Source organism: Lonchura striata, chromosome 2, assembly GCF_050655825.1.
Source record: "Lonchura striata isolate lonStrDom1 chromosome 2, ASM5065582v1, whole genome shotgun sequence".
In the NCBI taxonomy this organism is placed as follows: Eukaryota; Metazoa; Chordata; class Aves; order Passeriformes; family Estrildidae; genus Lonchura; species Lonchura striata.
In genome coordinates this window covers 42,968,193-42,993,350 of record NC_140704.1, presented here as the reverse complement: position 1 = coordinate 42,993,350, position 25,158 = coordinate 42,968,193, and the positions used below count along the sequence as shown (strand labels likewise).

At 36.8% G+C, this 25,158-nt stretch overlaps 1 protein-coding gene across 1 annotated transcript in view; it reads right to left on the bottom strand.

The window, feature by feature from the left end:
* LOC146768209 (collagen alpha-4(VI) chain-like) overlaps positions 1–25,158 on the bottom strand; it is a 71,158-nt gene that overhangs the window by 26,339 nt on the left and 19,661 nt on the right. Inside the window, exons 2-16 of the mRNA XM_085573281.1 lie at positions 24,730–24,812; positions 21,512–22,556; positions 16,381–16,724; positions 13,381–13,459; positions 12,654–12,799; positions 12,464–12,556; positions 11,067–11,120; positions 10,528–10,599; positions 10,025–10,051; positions 7,495–7,539; positions 7,207–7,260; positions 6,913–6,975; positions 5,744–5,809; positions 4,634–4,687; positions 3,649–3,684 (exon numbers count right to left, since the gene is read on the bottom strand). Of these exons, the coding sequence (XP_085429407.1) occupies positions 3,649–3,684; positions 4,634–4,687; positions 5,744–5,809; positions 6,913–6,975; positions 7,207–7,260; positions 7,495–7,539; positions 10,025–10,051; positions 10,528–10,599; positions 11,067–11,120; positions 12,464–12,556; positions 12,654–12,799; positions 13,381–13,459; positions 16,381–16,724; positions 21,512–21,689 (1,311 nt within the window). The 5' untranslated portion in view covers positions 21,690–22,556; positions 24,730–24,812. The remainder of the gene's footprint in view (positions 1–3,648; positions 3,685–4,633; positions 4,688–5,743; positions 5,810–6,912; positions 6,976–7,206; positions 7,261–7,494; positions 7,540–10,024; positions 10,052–10,527; positions 10,600–11,066; positions 11,121–12,463; positions 12,557–12,653; positions 12,800–13,380; positions 13,460–16,380; positions 16,725–21,511; positions 22,557–24,729; positions 24,813–25,158) is intronic.

Sequence of the window (25,158 nt, the reverse complement as noted above, 5' to 3'; positions counted from 1 at the left end):
GCAGACCCCCTTTCACTGGAGAAATCATAAACATACATCTTAAGATTCTTGGGAAACAGATGCAAGATGGGAAGAATCTTCTGAGGAAAATGAATTTAAAAGGCTGAAATTTCATTCTGCACCATATGAATGAAACAAAAAATAACAAAAAAAAAAAAGCCAAAACCAAAAAAGTGCTAATTTATAGCCAGATTAAGAACATCAGCAAGTATATGATATTGACAGATGTAAAAAAATCAAGTAGAAATAGATTCCACTAAAATAATTTTGACCATAATGAAAATGGATACATATCTTAGGCACATTCTACTAAAATTCAAAACCAATTTAAAGTTTTCAGCTACTTAAATTTACTTTTAATCAAATCCCAGAAAAGTGGTTGTCCTTTTTTCTCCCCTACCTTTTCCTCTCTCTCTTGCCTTCCTCTAAGTTAATCTCCTTTTCCTCTTCACTATTTTGCTTTATTTCCATCACACAGATTGCAGTTTTGTTCTTGTCTGTGACAAACACCTCTCTGATACCACACCACACCTTCTATTCCTTCTGCCTGCTGACTACTTCTGACTATTAAGAATGGCTAGCTGTGCTTTTTTTAATGTTGTTTTAACTATTCAAAAAAATTAGTCTCCTTTTATCACAAAAAGGCAAAGACAATTGGAACTGCAAGTCCTGGGAGGAGTCCTTTTTAAGATACAGTGAACAGCAGAGTGTTCATGCTGACTGCAAGAGAATTTAAGTACTTTGTTGATGAGGGTGTTATTTCAGTGCCTATTATTAACAGCTGAACCTACGACAAGTACTTTTGTGTTAGGTGGGTGAATTCTGGCTCACTGTCTTTAATTTGATTATTCACCTCTGAGTACCTCACCACCAATTCTCTATCCCATTTCAGCACAAAGCCTTCCTCCTCCAGAGGGACTGGCCATATCTAATTTCCTTACAAAGCAAGATACTGTGATCCACAGAAGGGCCCTTGAAGATCCCACAAACATCAAGTCTAAATAGATCTGCTTCCTGGCCCAGGGACACCAGGAGAGTTTCGCCGTGAAGCTCTCACAACTTCTGCTGATAAAGCAATGCTTTGTAACATCCTGCCATGCAAGAGATCCCAATGGAAGGACACAACAACCACAATCTCACCCAAGGATGGATGCCACTGTCGTATTGTAGGGTTTACTGTTCCATCTCTCTTCTCCAAGAGATGTGAAAGACTGAAGTCTGCAATACTCTTTGCCATTCACTTTTTAACCCCTTTTCAGTGTTATCTACATTACCTGCCTTTGATCATTGATTGGTACCTACCTTTCAGTGCTCACTGACCCAGACAAATGGTTTTTTATATGCTTTTAGAAGTCAAAGCTGATCATCAAGTACTTGAATGAAAACAGTTTGAAAGTTTTCTGTTGTTGTTTCAGTCATTTCTCTTGTTCCCTGCCATTTTACAAAAGGGTGGCCGCATCACTGGCTGAGGGGGCTTCCATGGAGATGAAGAGGGTTGTCTCAGCTAAGGTTCAATTAGTTGAAAAGGCTCAACTGACTCTGTACTCTATGAATTTAGTAAACAAGTTGAACATTCTTATTTTCTAACCACATAAGGTTCTTGTGCTTGTTAGTACAACCAAGATATGGTACAGATCCATTTCCACTGATTTCAGTTATGGTCCTGTTACCAACCATAGCTTAGTTGATTATTTCTTTTGTCGGTACTTGACAGAATATTGCAAACATTAATGAGATATCAGCTGCAATCCAACAGGGAAAAGAAAATAAAAAAGCACTAAGTTTCATAATTACCCAAGAAATGGATTTCTCAGTGATCAAGCAAGGACAGGAATAATTAAAAGGCAGACTTGATGAATATTCTTCAATATTTTAATCTAAAATATCTTCATAAACCTTATAAAGAATTTCTGAGATAAAAATAGGAAACAACTGCAAAAGGCTCATATTCTTTCAATTTATGCTTTGATCTTGGCAAAATCAAAGCATGGTGCTTTCTCCCTGCTGTCAGATAGTATCAAAATCTTCCAGTCTATTCCTATCTGCAATGCCTCAGTGAAAATTTTGGATTCTCAAAGGAAATCCAAACTGGGGCTTTCAGAAACCAGGTGGGGACAGGGGTTTTGGCACATGGCATACATGTATATTGCAAAAACCTGTGAAGTGACCAGACTGTAGTTTAGTGAACTTGCAGGACTCTCCCTTCTGATTTATATTTCTCAGTGAAATATTAATTTGAATAATTCTAAATTTTAAAAAAATCTCTGTTACCTGTCTACCACACAGAGGAAAAACCAGTATATAAAGGTATAGCAAAACCTCTCAACAGGAGAGGGACAGGAAGCCCAGACATCAGAGACAAATCAAACACTGTACTGCTGAAGAAATATTACTGCCATAAAAGACAGTCCTTTTCCTTCACTGAAATTCATGTTTTATATTGCATCACTGTGGTTATTCTTGCTATTATTTATTAACATTTTATACTTGACCTACTCAAAATGCTGGTTGTCACTTTTATTCAGAAACTGCAACTCTACCCATTCCTCAGACTCAAACACACAGCAGAACTCCAAGATATATTCCACCCTGTTGATACTGACAATGTTGTACACAAAATTGCAATTTTTCCTTGGGTTTATATGCACCAAGATAAAGAGGGAAATGCTGTATTATGGCATATACCATCTTCCTTATCTATGTTAGCAACTTGGCAAAGAGATTGGGTCAAATGTGAAACACTTGTGCTAAAGCAAGGTTTTCTAGAATGATCATGTAACCTATACTTAAGAATACCTATAATTTAATTTTTACTTGCACTAAACCACACTTGAATATAGCTGATTTTAGATTTGCTTTGATAACTGTATTTTGTAATTCATACTCTAGGACAAACAAGTTTTATTTTCCAAGAACAATATCTGAATCATCATTTAAGAGAATTGCAGTGATGTCTTTACTCAGTACATCTCAGGAAAGTTTTCTTTCATTATGACTCTGTGGGGTATAAATCTAGGAAAACCAGGGCTGCCATCTAATGATGAGAGAGATTTTGTCATCTCGCAATTACATGAAAGATTTTTCTACCAGAGTATCTTCCTGGAATGATCAGTCAGCATGCAGTGGTTTCGACCTATTCTGTACATCCTATATTCTTCTAGATATTGACTTGGGAAATTATTTCCAAAATCTTGATTATGTTATATATCTGAGCAGCAGTTAACACTGTTTATTTTGAGTAAAGCATCATGTAGAACTTGCCCTAATTTTATCTGTGCTGCACGTGTGTATCATGTATATCTCTGTGTGCATGCAGCAAAGGAGGAATAAAATGTTTGCAGCCTGACTTCTCATTTCTGTCATCTTTAGTGACAGGTTTTTCTCTAGCTACATTCCCAAACTTGCCCTAATAGTAAAAGTAAATGTCCTTTTATTTTGATGAAAGCTCCCTTCCAATTCTAAATCCTTCAAGTCAGGAGGGTCTCTACTACTTTCACCTGAGATTCAAAGGCTGCCTTGGCTTGAAATAGACTTTTGATTGTTAAACACTTGTGTCTTGGCTCATAATGAAATTTTTCACTTAAGAGGGGCATACAGGCTGGACATGTAGCTGCATATAAATAGGTAGAAGCAGTGTCAGCCACTCACCTTTATACCTGGAGGGCCTCTTCGACCTGCTGCACCCTAGGAAGGAGTGGCATGAGAGATTACATCCAGAATACTGAGCAATATGTGAAACAGTAGTTTATCACAAAACACATTATACATACAATAAAACTAAATACAGCTTAAAGAAAGCAAAGATTTAAGATTTAAGATAAAAAATTGAGAAAAAGGTGGATTTGGAACAGAAACTTGTACACAAGTAAGTCTTTCCAAAAAGAAAAATATTTTAGATCCTTAATGAGTGCAGAGCGAAGACATTTCAAAAAAAAATTGGAAAACGTCTTCCCAGTCAACTGCCCTCTGGCTAAAATAAATGGAACAAAAGCCTTCTTCTCCCCCTGTGAGCCCAGAAGTTTGCACCACTTCCTGCTGCACATTGCTCAGCAGCTCTAATGAATGTTACTGCTGAACCTCACAAACCTAAGGAGGCCTTTAGGACATTTTTGCAGCCTGATTGAGGAGTGATCATGCCAGACTTTGGCTTTAGGCACAATTCTGACAGACTAGGAAGGGGCCTTCACAACTTCCAGTCTCCAGTGAACTAAAATAGAGCAGCTCAGCTGCCAGTGAGTTTATCTATATACTTGGACAGACATAGAAAACTTGCAGTCATGGGTGGAAAGAAGAGATAGATTAATCTAGGGTGGAGTCTTGAAGCATTTAAGGCTCATTGAAAAATAAATTGAGTTTAAGGCTTGTTATTTCACATGAATCAGACCTGGAATTAACAGAAATGCAAATTCCTGATTTTAAAGAAAAGAAAACATTGCAATATATATAAGCTACTAGATTTGAAGCCAAATGTGTTTCTCTTTGAAAACTTTAGAGGATTTTTTCTCTCTCTCCTTGCAGGAGTTTGAAGGGTGGGATAAAAGGAAGAAGACAAAAATGTTTTTTTTTTTTTTGGTGGGAACTCCACAGTGTCTTTTATCGGTTATTTCCACCCCATTTTGATTGCTATTCTTACATCTAGGCCAGCATCACCCTGCTCTCCTTGGAGTCCTTGTGGGCCTGGGTCTCCCTGCAAAACAAAGTAATGACCAAACTCTTGAAACACTCTTTCCTTTTTCTTGTACATGCACATTCTGCTTTATACATTCCTTCTTTGTTTCTTCTTCTAAGTATTTCCATTGCAATCAGTTGTGTAATACTAATGTTGATTCTTGATTTTTACAAATCATTTATACTCAAAACCTATAAACCAGACAGATCATGTCTGCTTTGGATCTCCTATTACTAACAGCTAATACAAAGACAAGGCTTCTGTGAAATAATTTTTGTTGACTCCAGCCTTTCAGTTGGACTCCTTGAGATTTGAATTCAAAGCATTATCAAAACCCAATTATTCTTCAAAAAGCAATCCTCAGAGATTTTCTACTGCTTTCAGCACACTCTACATAGCCATACATGTATGCATATAATTGTACTTGTTCAGAAAGAAAGACTTCTAAATAAGTGAATTTTTCTCACATGTTTGCCATCCTCTTAAGTTTTCATTCACCATCTTTTTTCTTGCTACCATCCAACTACTTTATCAGCTTTGTTTATTCTTTCCAAACAAATTGTAATGGTAATACAAACCATGCTTTTCTGTTATGCATCTTTCCTTGCAGTTTTGCTAAAACACCTGTTAAAAACTCTAACATCATTATATAAGCATATATCTGAGACCTTATTTTCTATTTACAGATCAAAATAGAATTTACCCACCATCCTGAGGTAATAGCTATTCCATAACAAAATGAGTATAGTCTGTTGATAACCTGTGCATTTTTCCCAGCATGATTTTTAACAGTATCCTTACAACCCATTACTAGAAGCCTTTCAGGCTACTGATGTAAATTTGTGGAAAAATAATATATTTATACAAAATACATGTTTTCCATTAGCTCTACATTATGAGAATATTTCCATAATATTTTTAAACATTTTAATTTTTTTCTTTTTTTCCTGTATGAAGCAGTTTCTAAAGCTTTCTGTGTTGCAGACGAACAAAAACCTCCTTGGTCACTGGACAGCGAGTAGAAATCAGCTATTATGCAAATCCTCTCTCCACAAAATAGAACAACTTGCCTACCTGTGGTGCTAGATTTCCTTTTTCACCCTTAGGGCCAGTAACATTATTGTTAGCCCCAGGATCTCCCTGAAAAAAAACAATGGAAAGCTCAGCATTTTCTGTTACCGTACCTTTATTACTTTGACTACAGCAGAAGGATACAGAGATAGAATTAATTAGATCTGTAATTGCAGAGAGCAAGGAATAAAAAGGCTATTTTAAATGATCATGCTTGTAAGAACTCAGTATAGGAAGTTCTGCAAAGTTCTTTTCGACAGAGATTAAAAGCAAAATTACTAAGGGTCAACAAATTAAACTGAAAATGTGAAACTGTTCTGGTTGATTTGATATAGTTAATTGAGTTAAGATCATAACTCATGGTTTCATTTGGGGGCTTACACTAGAATGGAGTTCCATTTAGCCACTTAATGCTAGATCAGGTGAAATCTTGATCTCTCAAAGAGGCAAATTACCATGTTACCTGATTTTTTTTTCAATATAAGCTTTAAAGACAGGAGTCACACCATATATTACTGTTTGGAACAAAGTCATTGAATTATATGTGAAAAGACAAAGTTGTGTCTTTTCGAGACAAGAATTGTGGTGTCTGCACTGGAATTTTAGTCCAGGGAATGCATTTATGTAGGTCTATGGACCATGCAAACAAAAATGTGAATATAAAGAAGTAGCTTGCCTTTGCATCATTATAAATTGCTAACCAAGAGTCAGTGCACAGGGTTTTCAAGTGATCCAGAATTCCTCTGTAGGGTGGGAACCAACAGGGAAGACTGACCTAGTCCCACCTGGTCTTTTCACCAGACCATCTGGTCTAGTATGAGGTGCCTCTGCCCATGTCAAGGGGTGTTGGGAACTAACTAGTTGAACTTTAAGGTCCCTTTCAGCCCAAGCCATTCTACAGTTCGATGATAAGCAGCTCCAAAAGGAGTTATGTTGCCTATGTTGAAAGCAAATAAACAAACAAACCAAAAAATCATAACAAGCAGGAGACCTGAGGATTAAACACCTGCTTCCAAGCAACACATCAAAACACATCAGTACATCTACATTTAAAGTACTGCATTTTCTAGGACTGTGAAAAACTCTTAAAATCACATATATTTCAGACACCTCCATCACAAAATTGAGGTGCAAATCAATGAAATATAATAAAAATAAAGGAATGCACTTACATGATCTCCTCTTACACCAGATTCTCCTCGTTCACCTGGTTCTCCTCTGGAGCCTTTTCTGCCCTAAATTCATGTAAAGAGCACAAACAATTCAGGTACAAGTATGAATAGTATGTGCGGCAGCAGAGGGCTAGATCTGTTGAAGTCAGTGGAGCTACACTGATTTAGAGCAGGAGTGACAGCATATTAGAGAACAGACAGCTATTAAAAATAACTCACAGGCATTGCAGACAGCATTACGCTTTGTAAAGATGTTTCCATAAAATCTAAACATTACTGTAAGGGGTACTTCACCCATTTCCCTCTGTTGCCTTTCTCTCCAGAAGGTCCAGGAAATCCATGCTCTCCCTAGACTCAGAAAGGGGAGAGAAAGAAGAAAAAATTAATGTTTATTCTTTCTGCTAAATCATGTTCTGGCAGTTTTTTTCTGGCAGAATCTAGCTTAAATCAGATATATAATTCTAAACACCCAACAACAGAACTTCTGTTCAGCATTAAAGCCCATTCAAAGCACAAAATCTGTACCTTTGAACCCTGAGGTTGGTGTCTTTAATAGCACTGCACATTTAAAGCAATGTTTACCTGCTCTCCATCAGTGCCATCAAATCCACTCTCACCATGTTCACCCTGTAGCAATGAGCAAAAAAAAATCCAATTAGCATTAGTCCACTTGTCTGAGCAAAGAAAGAAGTGTTTGTCCTGCATTTGGAAACTTGAATAAGATCTGTGGTTTTAATGGTTAGCAGGAATAATTAAGAATAATAACTATAAATTTTAATTACTAATTAATATTTTTAATGAATTAACAATGTCTAAAACAACTAACTGTTAAGGACACCTAATAAGAAAAACAGCTATTTAAATGATAGATTTCCATTAGGATTTAAATTCTGCTTTTCCTTCCTTTAGCTTCCAAATATTTTCCCAGCTGCAGCACCTTCAAAATACAAACAAATTCCAAAATAAACTACTAGTATTTGATCTATCATGCTGATAACCTTGTAATTCTGATTTCAACAATCATATGTGTTTTTACTGTGGTTTTTTGCTTTTTTCCCATAGTTTTATAATATGAACAGTGGATTGAAAAACAAGAAAGAATAACCATGATTAAAAAATAATTACAGAAGGTTGATCTTAGACTTTAGGGTATTTTAAGAAACTCCATAACTCTTTCAGCAAGAGTACATAAATATCAGTGCTAGATAAATATCAGTCACCTTCCCTTTCAAATTCACATTGTCTTTCTCTTCCCTTTGCCTGCAAAAACAATACACAGCATTGCAAACAGTTATGGAAGCCATTTTCCCACAGAATACCCATCCCAGACTTAAGGAGTTTGCAGTGTTTACTTGTGTGAGGCATCTAAATTAAATTATAACTGTGAGACTTTTTTCATGTATGCATGCTCCACAATGTTTCAGACTCAGCCAAATAACAAACCAAATTTTTACAGGATATTTTGAAACTTCCATCTTTCTTTACTAGGATAAAAATGAAGGCATTAACTGTGTTGGTTTAATTTGTAGTAGGGAATTAACTTAGCAGAGACAACTAACCAGAAAGCTGAAATGATATTCAACAAACACTGAAAGTGGCAGAAGAACAAGTTAAAACCATCAGCAGTCTCACTCTGATAGAGACCACAGATACAATTGCTTTGTAGGTTTTGATTCTAAATTGACTTTGCAAAATCTCCTAGTAAAAATTCCTGAGGAAGAACATCTTTCATTTAAAACAATTTTGTATCTACTACAAGAAAAAACAGCTGTCTGTACATTTTGATTAATGTCACAAACAAGAATTTCTTGAATAAGCATTCCAGAAAAATTTTAAGTGCTAAGTAAGCAATCATGACATTTATTGAAGTGTTATTTTTTCTATCAGTCGTTTCCTACCTCAGAAAACCTGAGCCAAACTTCATACTATTAAACATTCAATATTTCCTTTCATTCAAATAGCTACAATAAAATGCCTTCCAGACTTCAGTAACTTCAATAAACTGCTTCAACCTTACTAAGTTGGCACAACTGAATTACATTTTTTATGTGCTGAAAGTTTCATATTTTTATTTAAAATAAAATTTGTGGATATAACAACACAATATAATGAAGATACTCACATGTTTACCTGAGTTCAGTAGGGTTTGTGCAACTGGTAAGACCTACTGCACTATTTAACTTTGACAAATTGAAATCATCAGCAAGTACTCTCCCTCTTCTATAATTTGACATTTTGAACATTGGAGGAAGAAGAAATTACTTCAGAGAACAGTAGAAAATGGAAAAGGAAAGAGAAACACATGAGAAGACTAAAAAGTTAGCACAGAACAGTACTTTAAATAGAGATGAGGTTACAGAAACTATCTCTGAGCTTTGTCCAAGCTACTCAGTTATGGAGACAAACATCTTCTGAATCTTTGAGACTCACAACTCAATTTTAGAAGTGGCTTTGTAGCAAAGCATTCAATACAAGTTAATTTCATTTTAATCACTGTAGCTTGGAAACTATTACTGTTATAGATCATTGTCTTGCAGGCTTCACTTTTTATTATCAAATTAGTGAACATATCTCCTTCAGGAACAGGTATGTTTGAAAGATTAAACAAGTAGACTTGAAATACCAGCAGATGAGATGACAAACACAGCTTGAAGAGAAGTTTGAATATTGAAAATGTGTGATTATGATGCAGGGAAAATGCTGTCCAAACCCCCAATAAATACTAGTTACAACATTTTTCCCCTCATCTCCTCTTCACAATTAGAATGAGATTCAGATGACCAGAATTACCACCTAAGAGATTATCAAACTAGTCAGTAAATAAACCCTTTTCCTGTCAGTTAGACTAATAGACTGTAATCATATAAAAATGCAGTTATGACTGCTGATTTTAATTAATGTGATAGGTATCTTAAATCCATCCTTATAGAACCATAGCAAAAGTACTTGAATGCTGTTTTTATACTATTTTCACACTAAGTTTTTACACTGTTTTTACACTAAATTTTTACACTACTTTCCTTCCTTGTTGATAATTTCATTTTACAGGGTAACATGAAAGGAAGCAGAAATCAGTTCTCAAAGAAAATGTATCACACATGAAAACACATACCTGACTTCCCCTATAGCCTCTGGCCCCCTGAAATTGGAAAAAAAATATAGATGAAATTTGGTAAAAGTATTTTTATTGAGCTTGAAAAGCAGGGTACAATAGTTTGCTGTGCAGAGGTATGCTGAGCCCAGTATTGGTAGTCCCTACTGTAAAACCTTCTACTATCATGTATGGGATTTCCTCCTTTCCTCTGGGAAAGATAGGATAGGTGCAATTTTCATTCCCACTCCATAAAGCTTTATAGCTTTAACTATGGCCAGTCTGGAGTTAGTGGTAAAAAACTCATCATCCAGTTGCTAGTCAGCAAAATCCTGAGCCATTAAATCATGTATGGGTTGCACAAAATATCTCTCAAAGTCAGACAGCAAACACTGCCATTTCTACAGCTGGATATTGATGTTCATCCATGCTTCAGGAAGACAGCACACGGATTTTTTTCCCCAGTACAGAAAACAAGTTTATGGGAAACAAAATTAGTAAATGTTTCAAAGTTACAGACTTGCCTTATGGCCTCTGACACCTGGACATCCCCTGTCTCCTTGAGTCCCACTGAAACCAGCTGGGCCTCTCTCCCCCTAGGAAACAAGGGAAAATGTTCAATCTCATCCATACAATGATGATTACTGGTTAATTTATCACATAAGACTAAAACAAGACAGAACGGTATCACCATTCACTGCACTAAGGACAAAAATGCAAGTCTCCTGGAAAATTTCATTTGGACCACAGAAAACATCAGTTACTAATTTGAGTTGCACCTGGTTCTTTGCTCTCACTATCATACCATGTTTATACTGCATTACCAATCTGTAACTCAATTGTTTGTACTTGAAGGTGAGTTGGTTTTTTTAGCTGAATAACTAACTCCCTTTTGGTGAGTTACTTTTTTAACTGCATAACTATCTGTGGTGAGATGCAGAAGCACAGAGAAACAGATCTGTCTATTTACCTGTTCCTCTAACAAATTTTGGGTTAACATTGATGGGTACAGGTTCAGGCACCAACTAACATTGTCATAACAGGAAGACAAATGTTTACTTACAATCCCACCTTCCTCACCAGGATGGCCAGGAGATCCTTTGTAACCTGTACTTCCCTGAAAAATGAGAATTTAGAAGTAACACTGTTCTCCAAGCACACAGGGTTCATCTCTATCAGATTATTCTGCACATAGAGATAGAAAACATCCCCTGAAAATTAGATCTGGTTATGCTAAGGAGGGCAGGCTCCCTGCATTTACACAGGCACTCTGTACAGTCCTGTGTATTTGACATGGCTGGAATAAAACCCCAAATGTAAACCCAAGAAAAGAACAATGGTTAATATACACTTTCAGCTGTTATTTGAGGAAACTCTCTGATGGCTTAATAGAGCTCATTGGGATAGTTTGTCAAATTAAACATCTTTCTAGTGATTTGGAAAAGAAACATTACAGTAATGAAATTCTAAGGTGAAATGAAAATATATGGAGTTGGAAACTTATTAAGACAAAGTTATTGCAATGCCTTGCAAACATATAGGAACGTTTCAACTTTATATTGGAAGTCATGCAAATATCATTACCCTTAGGGAAAAATCTGAGCAGAAAGAAATTGGAACAAAGGGAATTTCTAGTTGCAAAAAAACTATGTTTATATTCTGAACACTGTGTAAGCACCTTAATCTACTCCTTTAGTAAAACAGAAAGGTATAAGAAAGGCAACAAGAGTAATGGAAAAAAACAGTATATTGGTTTATGAAGAAGTATTTAGAAGACTATACTTTTCTTAAGAGATAACCAAAACTTCATTTAACTGCAACCATATAACTGAAGAGTGTGAACTGCAGATATAATTTATCTCCCATGCTACTGGAATAAGTAGATATAATGGAAAGAATAGTAGTCAAATGGAGACTACATTTATTAAAAGCTTTAATAATTAATTATACTTGTATGCTGTAGAAGTAGTGATATCTGTAATATTCAAAAATGACTTAAACCAAACAATTTTAAATCTTAAAAGAAGTAATCCTTTTGGATCAAAACAGACTTATATAAGAGGATATTTTGAATAACCAGTCACAAAAGGATAAGGTACATATCTAGTGAAAAATTATTATTTTCTACTTTCAGCTTGTACAGTTGGAAGTCTCTCATTCCCAATAGATAATAAGCCTCTTGATTAATCAGACTTAATTTTTTAAATCCCTCTCAATTTTCTGCTGAATTGGTGCAGTAGAGTGCTTAATGATTTTTATATGTACAAATCATTTTCATTACAAAAATATTTTGCATAGGAGAATGCAGCAGAGAAAGGAATACATTTCATGTTTCTCCTTCATCTGTCTTAATATTTAATGTTATGGGGGCACACATGCATGCTCTGAAATACTACAAAAAAACCCAGAAACACTTTGAAAAATGAAGTTCTTATGTAATGTCTCTCTTAGACCTCCTACCTTCCTTCCAGGATTTCCCCGGACACCATAATCACCATTTTCTCCAAGACACTTACAAATAACCTTACAGCATTTTCTCTCTGCAACAGCATCCTGAAAAATTACAAGGAACATTTCATTTACATATGCTCATCATAAACAAAGACTGATTCCCCCCCCCGCCTTTTGTTTATGTCACAGAAGGACTTACAAGATTTCTCTGCAAAATGTTTGCAATATCTGCAAACCCAACACTCAGAGGTTCCTTGTATCCAAACCCTCTGCCAAACTCTATTTCCCAAAATTCAGTCAAGTTCTGTGTATTGTCCAGGCCAACTAATAGAAGTGCATCAAGACCTTCAACATAAGCACAAATTTAAATTAGTGAATACCTGAAACACACAATTTAACCAACAATATAAACCTGAATAACAGCAATTCCCTGAAAGACTTAAATTTTATATCTTCAGTAAAATATATTGAAAGAAATTGAGCTATTGATAAAAATGCGTAAGAGAAAAATCCAGACCAGTAATTTTCCAATTGACTTCTCTCCCTAGCTGTCAGACCAGAATGTTACGCAGTGCCCAAACACAAGTTCAAACCTGCTTTTTCCTAGACAAGTCAGAGTTGTATCTAACCTCTGGTGTTGTTCTCATCAGTGAGAAGGGTCCATCCTGAATTGCTCCAGCTGTTGGAGCTGGACTCCAGAAACTAGAAAAAACTAGAACCTCCGCACCCCTAGGCATGTCTCTGGCATCATCTGCCATATAGTGACAAGTAATCATGTACACTGTTTCACATGGAGAAGGAAATACTCGTGGGCAATTCCACATGAGCATGGACAGGCAATGTTAAGTGGAAAGATTGCAATGGGGGAGCTGTACATCAGGCCTGTGGTAGTAGGATGCAGGAGCATCAAAGTGGTACTGTAATACCTCTAAAGCGAAATGAGTCTGCTGCTTTCTTCAGGTCTTCCAGTGAATCATCGAGCCCATCTGAGAATACTAAGAGAACCTGTCAGGAAAGGGAGTAATGACAAATCAGTTGAAAAGAAACTGAAAGTTCAGTCTTTGTAAGAATTACAGCTCACATTGAGAAATGGCTATGAGATGGTCAAATTGGACTGCACTGTGGTAGACCTGAAATGTGTGCTGGAAATGGTAGTGAGGAACAATGAGAACAGAACACAAAAGCCTCTCTTCCCTGATAGCACTTTCTTTGCTGAATATAGCATAGCTATTATATCTGTCATCTTAGCATGTGAGATAGGAGACAAATTCTTTTCTCACCTTACCAACTGAAAAACTTTCTCTGATGTATGAAGAGTTCTCTTATATGTGAATGTGGAGAAGAATTAAGGGCAAATTCTCCCATTTCTGCAAGAGCAGCTCCTGTTGGCTGTCAACTGAGCCAAACCAAGAAGCGCATCCTCTCTGGGTCTAATCCTCCCCCCATGTAAATATTTATGTCCTTTTGTCCTTCCACACAGGCAGGTATCCCTTCTCCATTCTCTGCCCTGTTTCTTTCTTAAGACATAAGGTTTAGCTCACCTCGGGATGCTATTAATTTGTATTGGATACAGTTCCATCTTTTCAGGCCAAAGAGTTACAGTTAAGTTTCTTCCAGTATGGAGGAAAAGCACAGTTTCTTAGCTCCCCTTCAAGCTACCAGACTCTTCCAATTTCTCTCCACAAATTCCATCTTCAAACCAACAGACTTCTCAGGTCCCACTCAGAGAGTGTATTAGTTTGCCCAGAAAGAAGCTGCACAAGTAAATGGTGTCCTATCCCCAATGGCAATGACTTAAAAATCCTCCTAATCTCTCTGACCAGCAAGTGCACAAGCAAAGCTAGAGCTTCTTCCCTCCACCCTTCATATTTTACATTCCCTATGCAAGGCACAGCTTTGACCAATGCAAAACCTATTACTTCTGTTAAGGTAAATTTTTCAACAGGTGACAAAAGTAAATGAAGTGATTGCCACACCAAACATCCCACTTCTGTACTAAAGTTTAAGCTGGAACTAACTAATAAGTTAACAAACACACAATATGGAGGCACTGGTACAAATTCTATGCTTGCTCAAGCAGCATGTGATACAGAGGAGAGCTGGACCATGGATGGGTAAACTCATCACAGATTGTTAGAGACAATGCTGTAGGCCTGGGTTTGGTTGTTTTTTCTATGATCTTTCCATTTTAAAAACATGGGGAACAGGGAATGTGGGGAGTTACTGCAGGCATTATATGTGAATATATGTAAAGGTATATTATTATGTTTACAAAGCATTTGTTTATATCAAGCTCTTGTTGGAACACATCCACTGTTGAAAATGCTGGGAATTAGGTCCAACTTTTTCCTGCTAAGCAAACATATACCAAAGAAAAAAAGAAATTCAACCAATAGATAATCATGGTCCCTGATGAGTTTTATAACAAATAATCTTTACAGAACCAGCATGTTGTTGCTCAGGATCCTAGGAAGATTAAATTGTGATTTCGTGTGCATTCTAAAGTCTTGTCCTTTCAATTTGTACATAAACAGTGTCAGAGAAGACTATTAATCCACTGGTAAAGTGCTGAGATATGCAGCATATTTATTTATAATAATAATGCCTAAGCAGAAAGAAGCCTTGCTTGATGCTGATATCCAGAACTGGCAATTAGGAGGAAAAAAGCACTGCTTTTACTTTTATGTCAAATGAGTTCTTTCTCTGAGACTCAAAACAACCAAAATCTTATGTGGTCATGTTCCCTGTTCAGACATTTTAAGAAATCTTTGGGAAAAAACTCATTAAATTTTGCAAATGCTGTAAAAAATAGAACACCAACTTTAATCTGAAAGCAGAGGAAATTTTAATATGGCTTCCTCGCTCCATGCCATATTAAAATTGTTGTTTCATAAAAGCAAAAATAAAGTTAGAAGATGAAACTCCTTACGTATTTAGCAAGAACTAACCAGTCTTTCCCTAGAAGAAAGGTTTTCCTGCATGGACACCTTAGTAAGTGCTAATATTCAAACAGCTACTACAGGATATATTCAGTGCTTTACAGAGTCACTGCCTTATCAAGAATAAATCAAGATATTGACCCTGAAACAATTCAATGAGATTTGAATTTCTTGAACTCAAATTGAAAGAATCCCCATTCATTTCAGGAGAGATTAGATGAAGCTTTATGCTTCTCCCTTCACCTCACTTCAGGGTGGACAAATTAACTGCAGCATCTAGACAGAATTTCCTGATTATCACTCATCTGTAAGTAGAACCCAGCTCTGTTTTTTGAAATTATTTGGCAAGTTAATGACATGAATAAACTTCTGTAAACAAATTTCTCAGATAACCTTTTTCTGAGACTTCTGTTTAGAGCTGACACCATTCTGGACAAAGATACAGAATCAGGAATAAGAAAGTAGTTTCCTTTTACGAATAAGAGTTCCTGAAAGAAAACTACTTTCCACTGCCCAAAGTACAATCATTCCATGGTAGATATAAGAAGGTTATCTGTAAGAATACTCATCACATGTTCTGGGTACCATCTCACTGCAGAAATGCCTAGGGAATTGGAATTGATATATCAGGTTATAGCAGGTCAATGAAAGAAAAGGAAGTTCTATATAAACTTAAGAAAAGACAAGGGTGACTGAGCACTGGCACTGGTTGTCTGGAGACATTGAGGAGTCTCCATTCTTGGAGATACACAAAAGCCATCAGGACATGGCCCTGGACACTCTGCTTTAGTTGACCCTACTTGAGCAGAGGGATTGAAGAAGTTGACTTCCAGGGATTCCTTCTAATCTCTACCATTCTGTGATCCTTTTTATTAGCATCATCTATTCCTGAACTATTTTTTGTCTACCTGTAGTACTCAGCATCAGAATCTGTAAATATTAAACTCCCTAATTTTTCCAAGATATATGTTCATACCATGAAGTTACCTTAACTTTAGCAGAGGTCACATTAAAGAAGTTCTCCTCAAGTGCCTGCAAAAAGTCTGCATTCATGTAGGTGTCTACAGTGGTCTGTGCACCTAAGAACTTCTGGATGATCTCTTCATTATACTCTTCAAAACCAGAGTCAAAGATTAATTGTTTGTTCTGTGCCAATACTTGGAACTTGAACCCAATTTCGACTGGAGCATTGCAGCTGGTATTTGGCAGTGATTTAATCTGGAGTAGAAGTCTAGGAAGGAATGCTTGCAGTCTCTGTTTCAGAAGCATTGTGGCTGATGGCTGCACATTTCTTGAAATATCAATTGCTATAGAAAGATCTATATTGCATTCTGAAAAAAAAAATAGGAAACAGGGAACTATAAACATACATTCTTTGTGAACTTGTTTTCTGTCAGAATCATGGAACAAAATTCAACATAGTAGATTTAAAGCCAGAAGTAAGAATCAGTGAAATAGGTTTTCCATATACATAAAATGTCATCAGCCCACACCTTTCATTGTGGCCATATGAATTTGCAAATACTAAATTACTTGACACTTGCACATTCCCAAATAGCAAAACATGTCTGTTCTCCAGCTACACAGTGTCCTCAAAGGGTCTAATCTTGAAAATGTCTCTATGAGCTTTGTAGCAACTGAGAATGTACAACACAAATTCCAGTTGTGAAGGGAACCATAATGACTGACTGCGCTTTGTCACTTTGTCACAAGATCAGATGATACATATAACACAGAACAACAGGCCAAAGAAACAAACATGAGAGAGAGGCAGTATTGCCTATATGAAATATCATAACCATTGTGAAAAACAGCTGCTCTAAGGTGATGGCTACCTCAGTTACGGAATTGCTTGAATTGTTCCCTGTAATAACAACTAATAGTGTGACATGGTTAATTCCTCCCCTTGTCCCAGTCATCTTGCCCTCATTAAAACCTCAGCTAAACCACATGGTTTCTTCTTCTCTACCTTGATTATTCATTTCTCATGTTGAATTTTATTCTGTGATCCTAGATGCATTATTATTCATTGTTATAGCTCTGCAAGGAAATCAGAGGAATGCAATTTTAGCTGTATAACAGCACTCTACCTAATTTTATTCTCTTTTCATTCATTGACTCTGAAACACTTAGCAATCACATGATTGCTTTCTGTGTTTGCTAGTTTGGGCTTGTTCCTATTATTTCACATAATTTTCCTGAGTTTTCCCTCTCTCATGAAAGAGATAAATGTGTTCAGTTCTTTAATCAAAGACTTCTAGAAATAATTTCATCTCAGAAGGACTGTGGTTATGTTTCAGTATTTTCACTTGTGGTACAAACTGCCCCCTAGAGGGTATGATCTGCCGGAAAGCAGTGTGAAAATCTTTGAATGTAAAAGGTCACATTGAACAAGATTTAATGGCTAAAAGAAACCCCTGGCATTCAGACCTCACAGAAACATCAAAAATCTGTGCCTCTTATCTTTTTAGCACAACAAAACAATCAGTTAAAATTCTATACATGCATACATGTCTACACATACATGTGAACACAAAATCAAATGGTTATTTCTTTCAGTATGGGTTCTTGTACAGCACACCAAGTATGTGTTCACAATGAGATTCTTCCAAGACCTCGGTCGTTTTAGTCACGCAGTTTGGAGGCAGAGTGTAGAGTAAACATAAACTCAGCAATTTTTCCCTGACACTTGGTCAGCCACACAGCTCAGCTATTTAAACACTCTTTGTCAAGTCCTCAATGTACCATCAAGAATAACAAAACAACAGTAAATAGTTCACTTTTAGTGCTACTATGTTGTGCATTAGAATGTGTAAAACACCTACTGTTGGGTATTCCATACCTTGTTGATAATCTCTTTATTTGAAGGAATAAACACCTCTGTGTCGCCAAACTGTTTTTCTCACCACCTGTTCTCCTACAAACATCCACACTGTTAAACTCTCCTATCTTACTGCTGCAAAGGTATCTTTTTTCTCCTGTCAACATGCTGCCCCTGAAATGCAATTCTCTAAATTGAAAAATCTGTCAGTTTAAGAGAATGTGACTGGAGAAAAGGGAATTAATAGATTTATTACAGGAAAGAAGGTCAGTGAATATATTAAAACAGATAACAGGACAAGATCAAACAGGCTTCAGAGAAAGCTGATCTTCATTTTATGAGACAAATTTATGCAGATCTTAGCAATAAATATGTGCATCACTGAGATGAAACCCAATATGCTTTCCTTAACTTCTCTCTCTCTAAACAAGTGTGCCTATATATATGTGTATATACACACATATATATATATAAAGTTTACTGCTGTATCTCCCATTAAATCTCTCTGTTCCCTGCCATTAAACAGCAGGAGGTGCTACTGTGTCAGCTATGGTCATACTGCTCCATGGCAGTGCATTCCCTTCCACAGCAGCCCTCTCTCTCTGCTTGCAGGAGCCAAGGAATGTTTTTTCATCTGGAAGTATGCTCAACTCTTGATAGGATAAAGAGTGGGTGGAAGTACAGAGCTCATATTGAATCAGGCCCAGCTGTTCTCTCTGCAAACCACCTGGGCAGACATAATTCACATGGATTGCTTCTGTCTTTAGGAAGAAAGGTTCAGCTCTTCATTTTGGCCCCCACCACCCCGGCAAACACCAGCCAGTGTTGAGGTGTTCAAGATCTCACTAGCCTAGGATGCATGAGAGGCTCAGCTGTTGTTACAAAATGCCTTAGGCAAGCAGTGTGGTCATCCCAGTGCTCCTTTCTTGCTAAGTTTCTGATCACAAAGGGAATGAAACCTGGAGAACTGGGTTTGATCAATTTTATGGCATAATGAGGAGAACAAAGAACATACATCCAACATGTGTAAATATCACCTCTATGTGAAGACAACACATAGGAACTTTAACAACAAGGAGCTTTAAAGGACAGTCACAGTCCCTATAAGAATGAGCAAAGAGAGAATAAATTCTCCAGAATTGTCTCTTCTTGCCATACCCAACCAATGCCATGCACTTACGCTAATCAGAAGAGATCAGCTTTTTGATTTGTCATGTACTCCATTTTTCTTTTTTGCAACTTAACAAACACATCTACAGTATTATCAAACTATATAGCTGGCATGAATATGTAATGATAAAGAGCAACTGTGTATGTTCTGTATGTCAGACTTCCCACATGATAAGGTGACTGGTAACGCATCACCAAGTCAGAATAAACTCAGACCCAAAACCAGCATGTGATTGTTGGGGAGGATGAATAAACATGATTGCCTGGCAAAAGATTTACAGTAGTACAGCCAGGATGAAAACAATCCCCCCTACTGGCTGAACAATGCCCTTACCTGCAGATAGGTCCAAAAGTATGGTTCATCCCACACCTGTAATCCTTCCCTGAAACATCAAGTGTCTGTGACCCCATTGGCCTAAGTCTTGTTCCAGCCCACCTTGAAGCCCCCTGATAAGGGGTCTCTGAGGAGCCAGACACTCTCTTGGAACCTCCACCCTCTTGGAACTTCCACCCTCTCCTAGTGCATCCCCTTGTCTCCCTCTACCCCTTGTCTCTCCCCTCCCCCATCCCCTCAGGCCTTGCCATGTGCTGTGTCTGGCAGCTCCAAGCAGGATCTTTCACCCTCTATAATAAACCTTGTATTCTAAGAGCAGCCTTCAGAGATCTCTCGTCTCCATCCATCCAAACCATCCTGCAGTCCAACAGCCACGCATGTGATATTTGATAAAAGTTGCTATGTTAACTAAAGGCATTACTGAACCTTTATTTTCTTTGGGGTTGGCAGCCTTTCACACTGTGTGGCATCCAAGCCATTGTTGCCATCTAAGAGATATAGTAGGAGATACCACTTTCTGTTTCTCATCTAGGAAAAGCTTTTTGGTAGCACCTCAGAATTACCATGGATTTGCTGTTCACATCTTGCGAATACCTCCTACGTATCCAAGGATGAATTTCCTGACACCCCATCTGCACAGTGCCTCTGTGAGACTTCAGTTTTGTTGACAGACAGTGGCTGCTGACAGTCCCACTGAAGCAGTCTGGTCAGCTGGAGACGGCAAAGTTATGTTTCTAGGAGGTTCTTTTTAAAATATCACTGAATTGTCTGTTTCCCTCTTTTTATTAAGATACCTGCTGGGAGTATCAGCTCTGGCTCCTTTCAGACACTGAAAAACAATGAATATGAGGGCTTAAAGTGAAGCACTGTCTCACCTCAGAATCTATTTACCATAGCAAAGACTGTAGTGGCTCTTAACAAAAGCAAAGTACAAGTTATGAGTTGCAAACTTGGGCAGTATTCTTTGGTAAAACCATTGCACTGCTGTGCAGTTAGCTCAGGTACTTTTATCAGGAACTGCAAGCTGTGTCAATATTTGTCATTATACATCAAAAAAAAGGTTTGTTTCTTACTCTGACCAGGGAGATGTTTGCATTAACAGACCTGACTGACATTATTTTTGATGGTTTTCAGTGCATCAAGATTTTCCACTGTGAACTCTCCCTGCACCATCATTATTAAAAACAGCTCTCAAGAGGGATTTTATCATCCCTATGTTAGCTTCAAAGACATAGATCCCATTGCTCCTTAAAGCCATTGCTGCATCCTCTACGTTCTCAGCAGAGTACTCACTGAAAAAGGCTCTGGTCAAGCATCTTTTTGACTACCAGCACTCGCTACGAAGTGATTCTCTAGTACTGGAGGCTCTGCCCTGTTTTGGTGCCTTCTTCTTTGTAATGTAATTTTTGTATCTTCAATAAGGAATCGTTTTTGTTATAAAAAGTGTTGAACAAGAATTCAGTGTACCAAAATGGAACAGCCAAATATTGTGACTTATCTTCCTTTTGGCAGTCTTACAATTGTAAGAGCTTTATGTTACTTCTGCAAATATGAAACCTTAGCATGGATGAACAAACACAACATTTAATGAGCTGTTGCATTAATTTTTGCATTTTTAGGGAAACTATCCTATTGTAGTTATGAGTTTCATAAAAACCAACCACATTATCCCTAATTAAAATTCATAGTTAGAAAAAAATTTCTTCAATTCTTCATCTCCCACTAACATTGGGTACAAATGTAAAAAAGCAATATTGCTATCAACTTGAAGAATAATTTCATTAGTGTATTACCAGACTCCTCTGCCTCTGTTGAGAAGGTGAAAACATAGAGAAGAAGAAGTGGCTTCCAGGCATCCATTTTGAAAACCTTCCTAGGGGGAAAAAAAAAATCAAAGCCAAAGATATAAGAAATACAGAGCATTCCCAAAAAAAAGAGTATTTTAATTGTGGAGGAACAGGTTAAGTGCATTTTATTAACAACATGCAGGCTTTCTAGCTGTATGCAATTCAAAGTAGCACTTTAAATAACAATTTCTCCCCTTAGTTTTTAACATACAGGCTTTGAACACAGAGCTGTAGGCATTTGACACTGATGTACAGCATATAACCAAAAGGAACTGTTCAATGCTTCGCTCTCACAATCATGCTTTGTTCTGATTCACACAGCTATATTTACCATGATCTAAAATTCAACTAAAAGCAAGCTATTCCCAGTGTAAAATTAATGGGAGTTATGCCTTTAAGATTCCCTTCTAGCCTTGAAATTCCCCCCCCCCACATCAATTTAAAGGGAAGCTTGGTGATGTTATCTATATATGATACACATAGATAAGTACAAGCATTCATTTACAAATGAAACACACCAGTGGGCCAGTAATAAAGACAGTTGTCATAGAAAAATAGAAATTCAGTATAAAAACCTCCCAAAAGCCAAAACTCGGTGCTGTGGATAATGGGAATGAAAATCTCTCAGAAAGTACAAAATTAAGGCATGTTGAGCTTAACCACACTAAACAGTATAACTTTCTATTCTAGGACACAAGCACACTTGATTTTGCCTTTAACAACTCATTACACTGTTTATTCTGTATCTTAGATCTGCAGAGACAACTTAATAGAAAGGTTCCAGCTGTTCTAACCTTATAGCATAGGGCTCAGTCCAGGTTCTTAGGGTAAAAGCATGCAATATTACCCTAGGTGTTGTAAATAACAAAAGACAATGAATAGAAATTATCTGATTGAATCTAAATTCTAACCTCAGGCAAGAGCAAAACTTCATTTCCAAGTATCGTCACACCAAGCTGTGCTGAAGCTCCTGAAGAGTTCTTTGGAACCCCTGGGGGAGAAAGTACCACATTTCCTATATTCAAGACATTTATCAGATACAGGCACTTTTCACTTTTATTACAACTGCAGTAACACAGAAATTACAGCTGCAACTGAGGTCCCTATGCAACCAAAGAGTTCTAGGTATTATGTAGTCCTCAACAAGAACAGAAAGAAATGCTGGGGTTGGTATATTGAGGAAACCTTCATGCCTCTGCACACCACTATTTTCTTCCATTAGTATTACTAACATAAAGGAAACTGTTTTGCAACCATTTTGCATGCCATCTTTATAATTAAATTTTATCTTGTATTTAATTAATTTTTCTGCATATATTCCTGAGAGTTAATTAATCTCTTAAGAGTTCCCCTTGATCACTTTGACAAAGATTTAATCCTGTTATCTACTGTCACTACTACACCTAATTATATGAGCCTATTTTTTAGATGTTAATAAGGTAAAACTTTATACTGAGAGACAACTAAATATTTTAATGCTAGTCCCCCCCAGAAAAAAGGATTTCTAATTTTCATTACTGTGTACACAGTTCCTGCTTTGATAGCACAGTTATTATACCAGAGCAGCATTAACATCTTGAACTCTCTTGTTTGAATAAATTGCACACAGATCTATAGACCCAGCTAGATATGTACGTATTCAAGGGCAGATGAGTAAGTTGCTTCCAGTATTTCAAAAGCCTCCATTGTGCTTTGCTCTGGAAATTTCCATGATTATGAGTATATGAAAAACACAAGAGCACCAAATAGCAGCAAGCTTCCAAGGTATATGTGGCTGCTCATACTCATATGAGTAAAATATAATTGGTGTTTTAGCAAGGGGCTAGACTTTCCTCCATTAAGTAAATATTCAGATATCATACCAAAATCTAGCTCTTACTATCATAATATACAAAATAATCCATGACTGTTTAGCTATGCAACTATTTCCATGCCTCCCAACTGCTGTGGTCTCTACCTCCTTTAGCTTCTTCCAGCCCCACAACTCAAGAATGTTCCCTTAGAATGTTCCTTGCTCTTCAGGTCAGATACCCTAGACCGGAAAAGTCTCTCCCACTCTTCCTAAACAGTGAGTGCAGATGAGAACCTACTTACCACTTGCTTTGGTTTGCCCTTAATTAGTCCCTGCTGACATCAGGCAGCTTCTTTGTATACACAGAAACACGGCAATTTAGAGACATGTGCAGACTGATTTTCCTACTTGTACTATTTTATTTTGCTTTATGTTCACATACAAAATTCCAATCATACACTACAAGCTGCACAGAAGAGCTGTAGGCTTCTATGCGCATTCTTCATTATTTACTAATGCAAAAAGAGAAGTAATTTAATGGAATATTCAGATCATACAGCTCATAGATACTATGGATCAAAGCATAAATAAACTCTAGAAAAATGCAGTGCTACAGAGAATTACACTGGCAATATCTTAATTCTAAAATTTATTTGAATGTAAAATAGTATATACAAGGTATTAGCATAAGGTACTTATATATGGATATCTGTAGTTGCTTATATAAATATATATATAAGCATAATTATGCAAGATGCTAAGGCAGCGATTCTCCAAAATCTAAGACATCTTTCCACTTTAATTCTATACTAGAAGCTAAGAGTTGAAAATTACTGAAGGTCCTTAGAAAACAGTATAAAATAATACACATTTTAAAGCTCACTTTACTGCCAGCATTTTTACATATTTGTTCCCAGAGATACACCTATGTGTATATAAATCTCAAAGGAAGAAAAATATCAACAGTACTCCTTAATCCTTTAAATGTTTCACAAAGATTACTTGCCCATATATTTTGTTTTTCCTTTTTTAACCAACTGATCTCACAGTCTTATCTTCAGCTGCTTCAATGTTTTAGGCAGCTAAAAAAGTAATTATGTATATATTTTTGTTGCCAGAACCAAATGCACTCTGAAATGATGGTTCTTAACCATGCTGTCAAAAGCATGAAGATCTTGAAGCAACATCTCTTTATCACCTATGTTTTGTAAGCATCTTGCATACAGAATTCTCCATGCACACCTGACTGGGAACATTTTCCCTCTTGTGTTGGTATATACTAACAGAAAGAACACAAGCTTTTTTGTTTTAACTTAAAATCCCATCTCTATGAGATTTCGCAAATGAATGTGATCATGTAGTTTTCCCCTACCTATTGAAGTACTCCGGTTGGATTACTTCAACTTCTGCATTCTGATTTCATTCCTTCTGAAGTCTTTGAAGTAAGATCAAGTCCTGGAACACAGCAGAGAGAAAGCTTCAACTTACATGCCCTACTTAGTTATTTCTTTCCTCCACCATCTCCTTTTCTCTCACTAAAGCAAATTTAAAGACTGGTTTTCAACTGTGGAATTTCCTGATTTCACCAAAAAGTAAAACAGGAGGAGTCCATCCCACCTTCCCACCTTACTACTCTCCTAATTTGTCCACATATTGACCTTTAAACACTGAGAAATCATAGTAACAGAAGAAAGATAAATGTTGCTATAAACATAATGCAAAATACTTTCTAAGTGCCAGGTCTTTATGTAAAGGAATTTCTTTAGTTATGTGAAACTCCTCTCTACAGTCACATATTTTT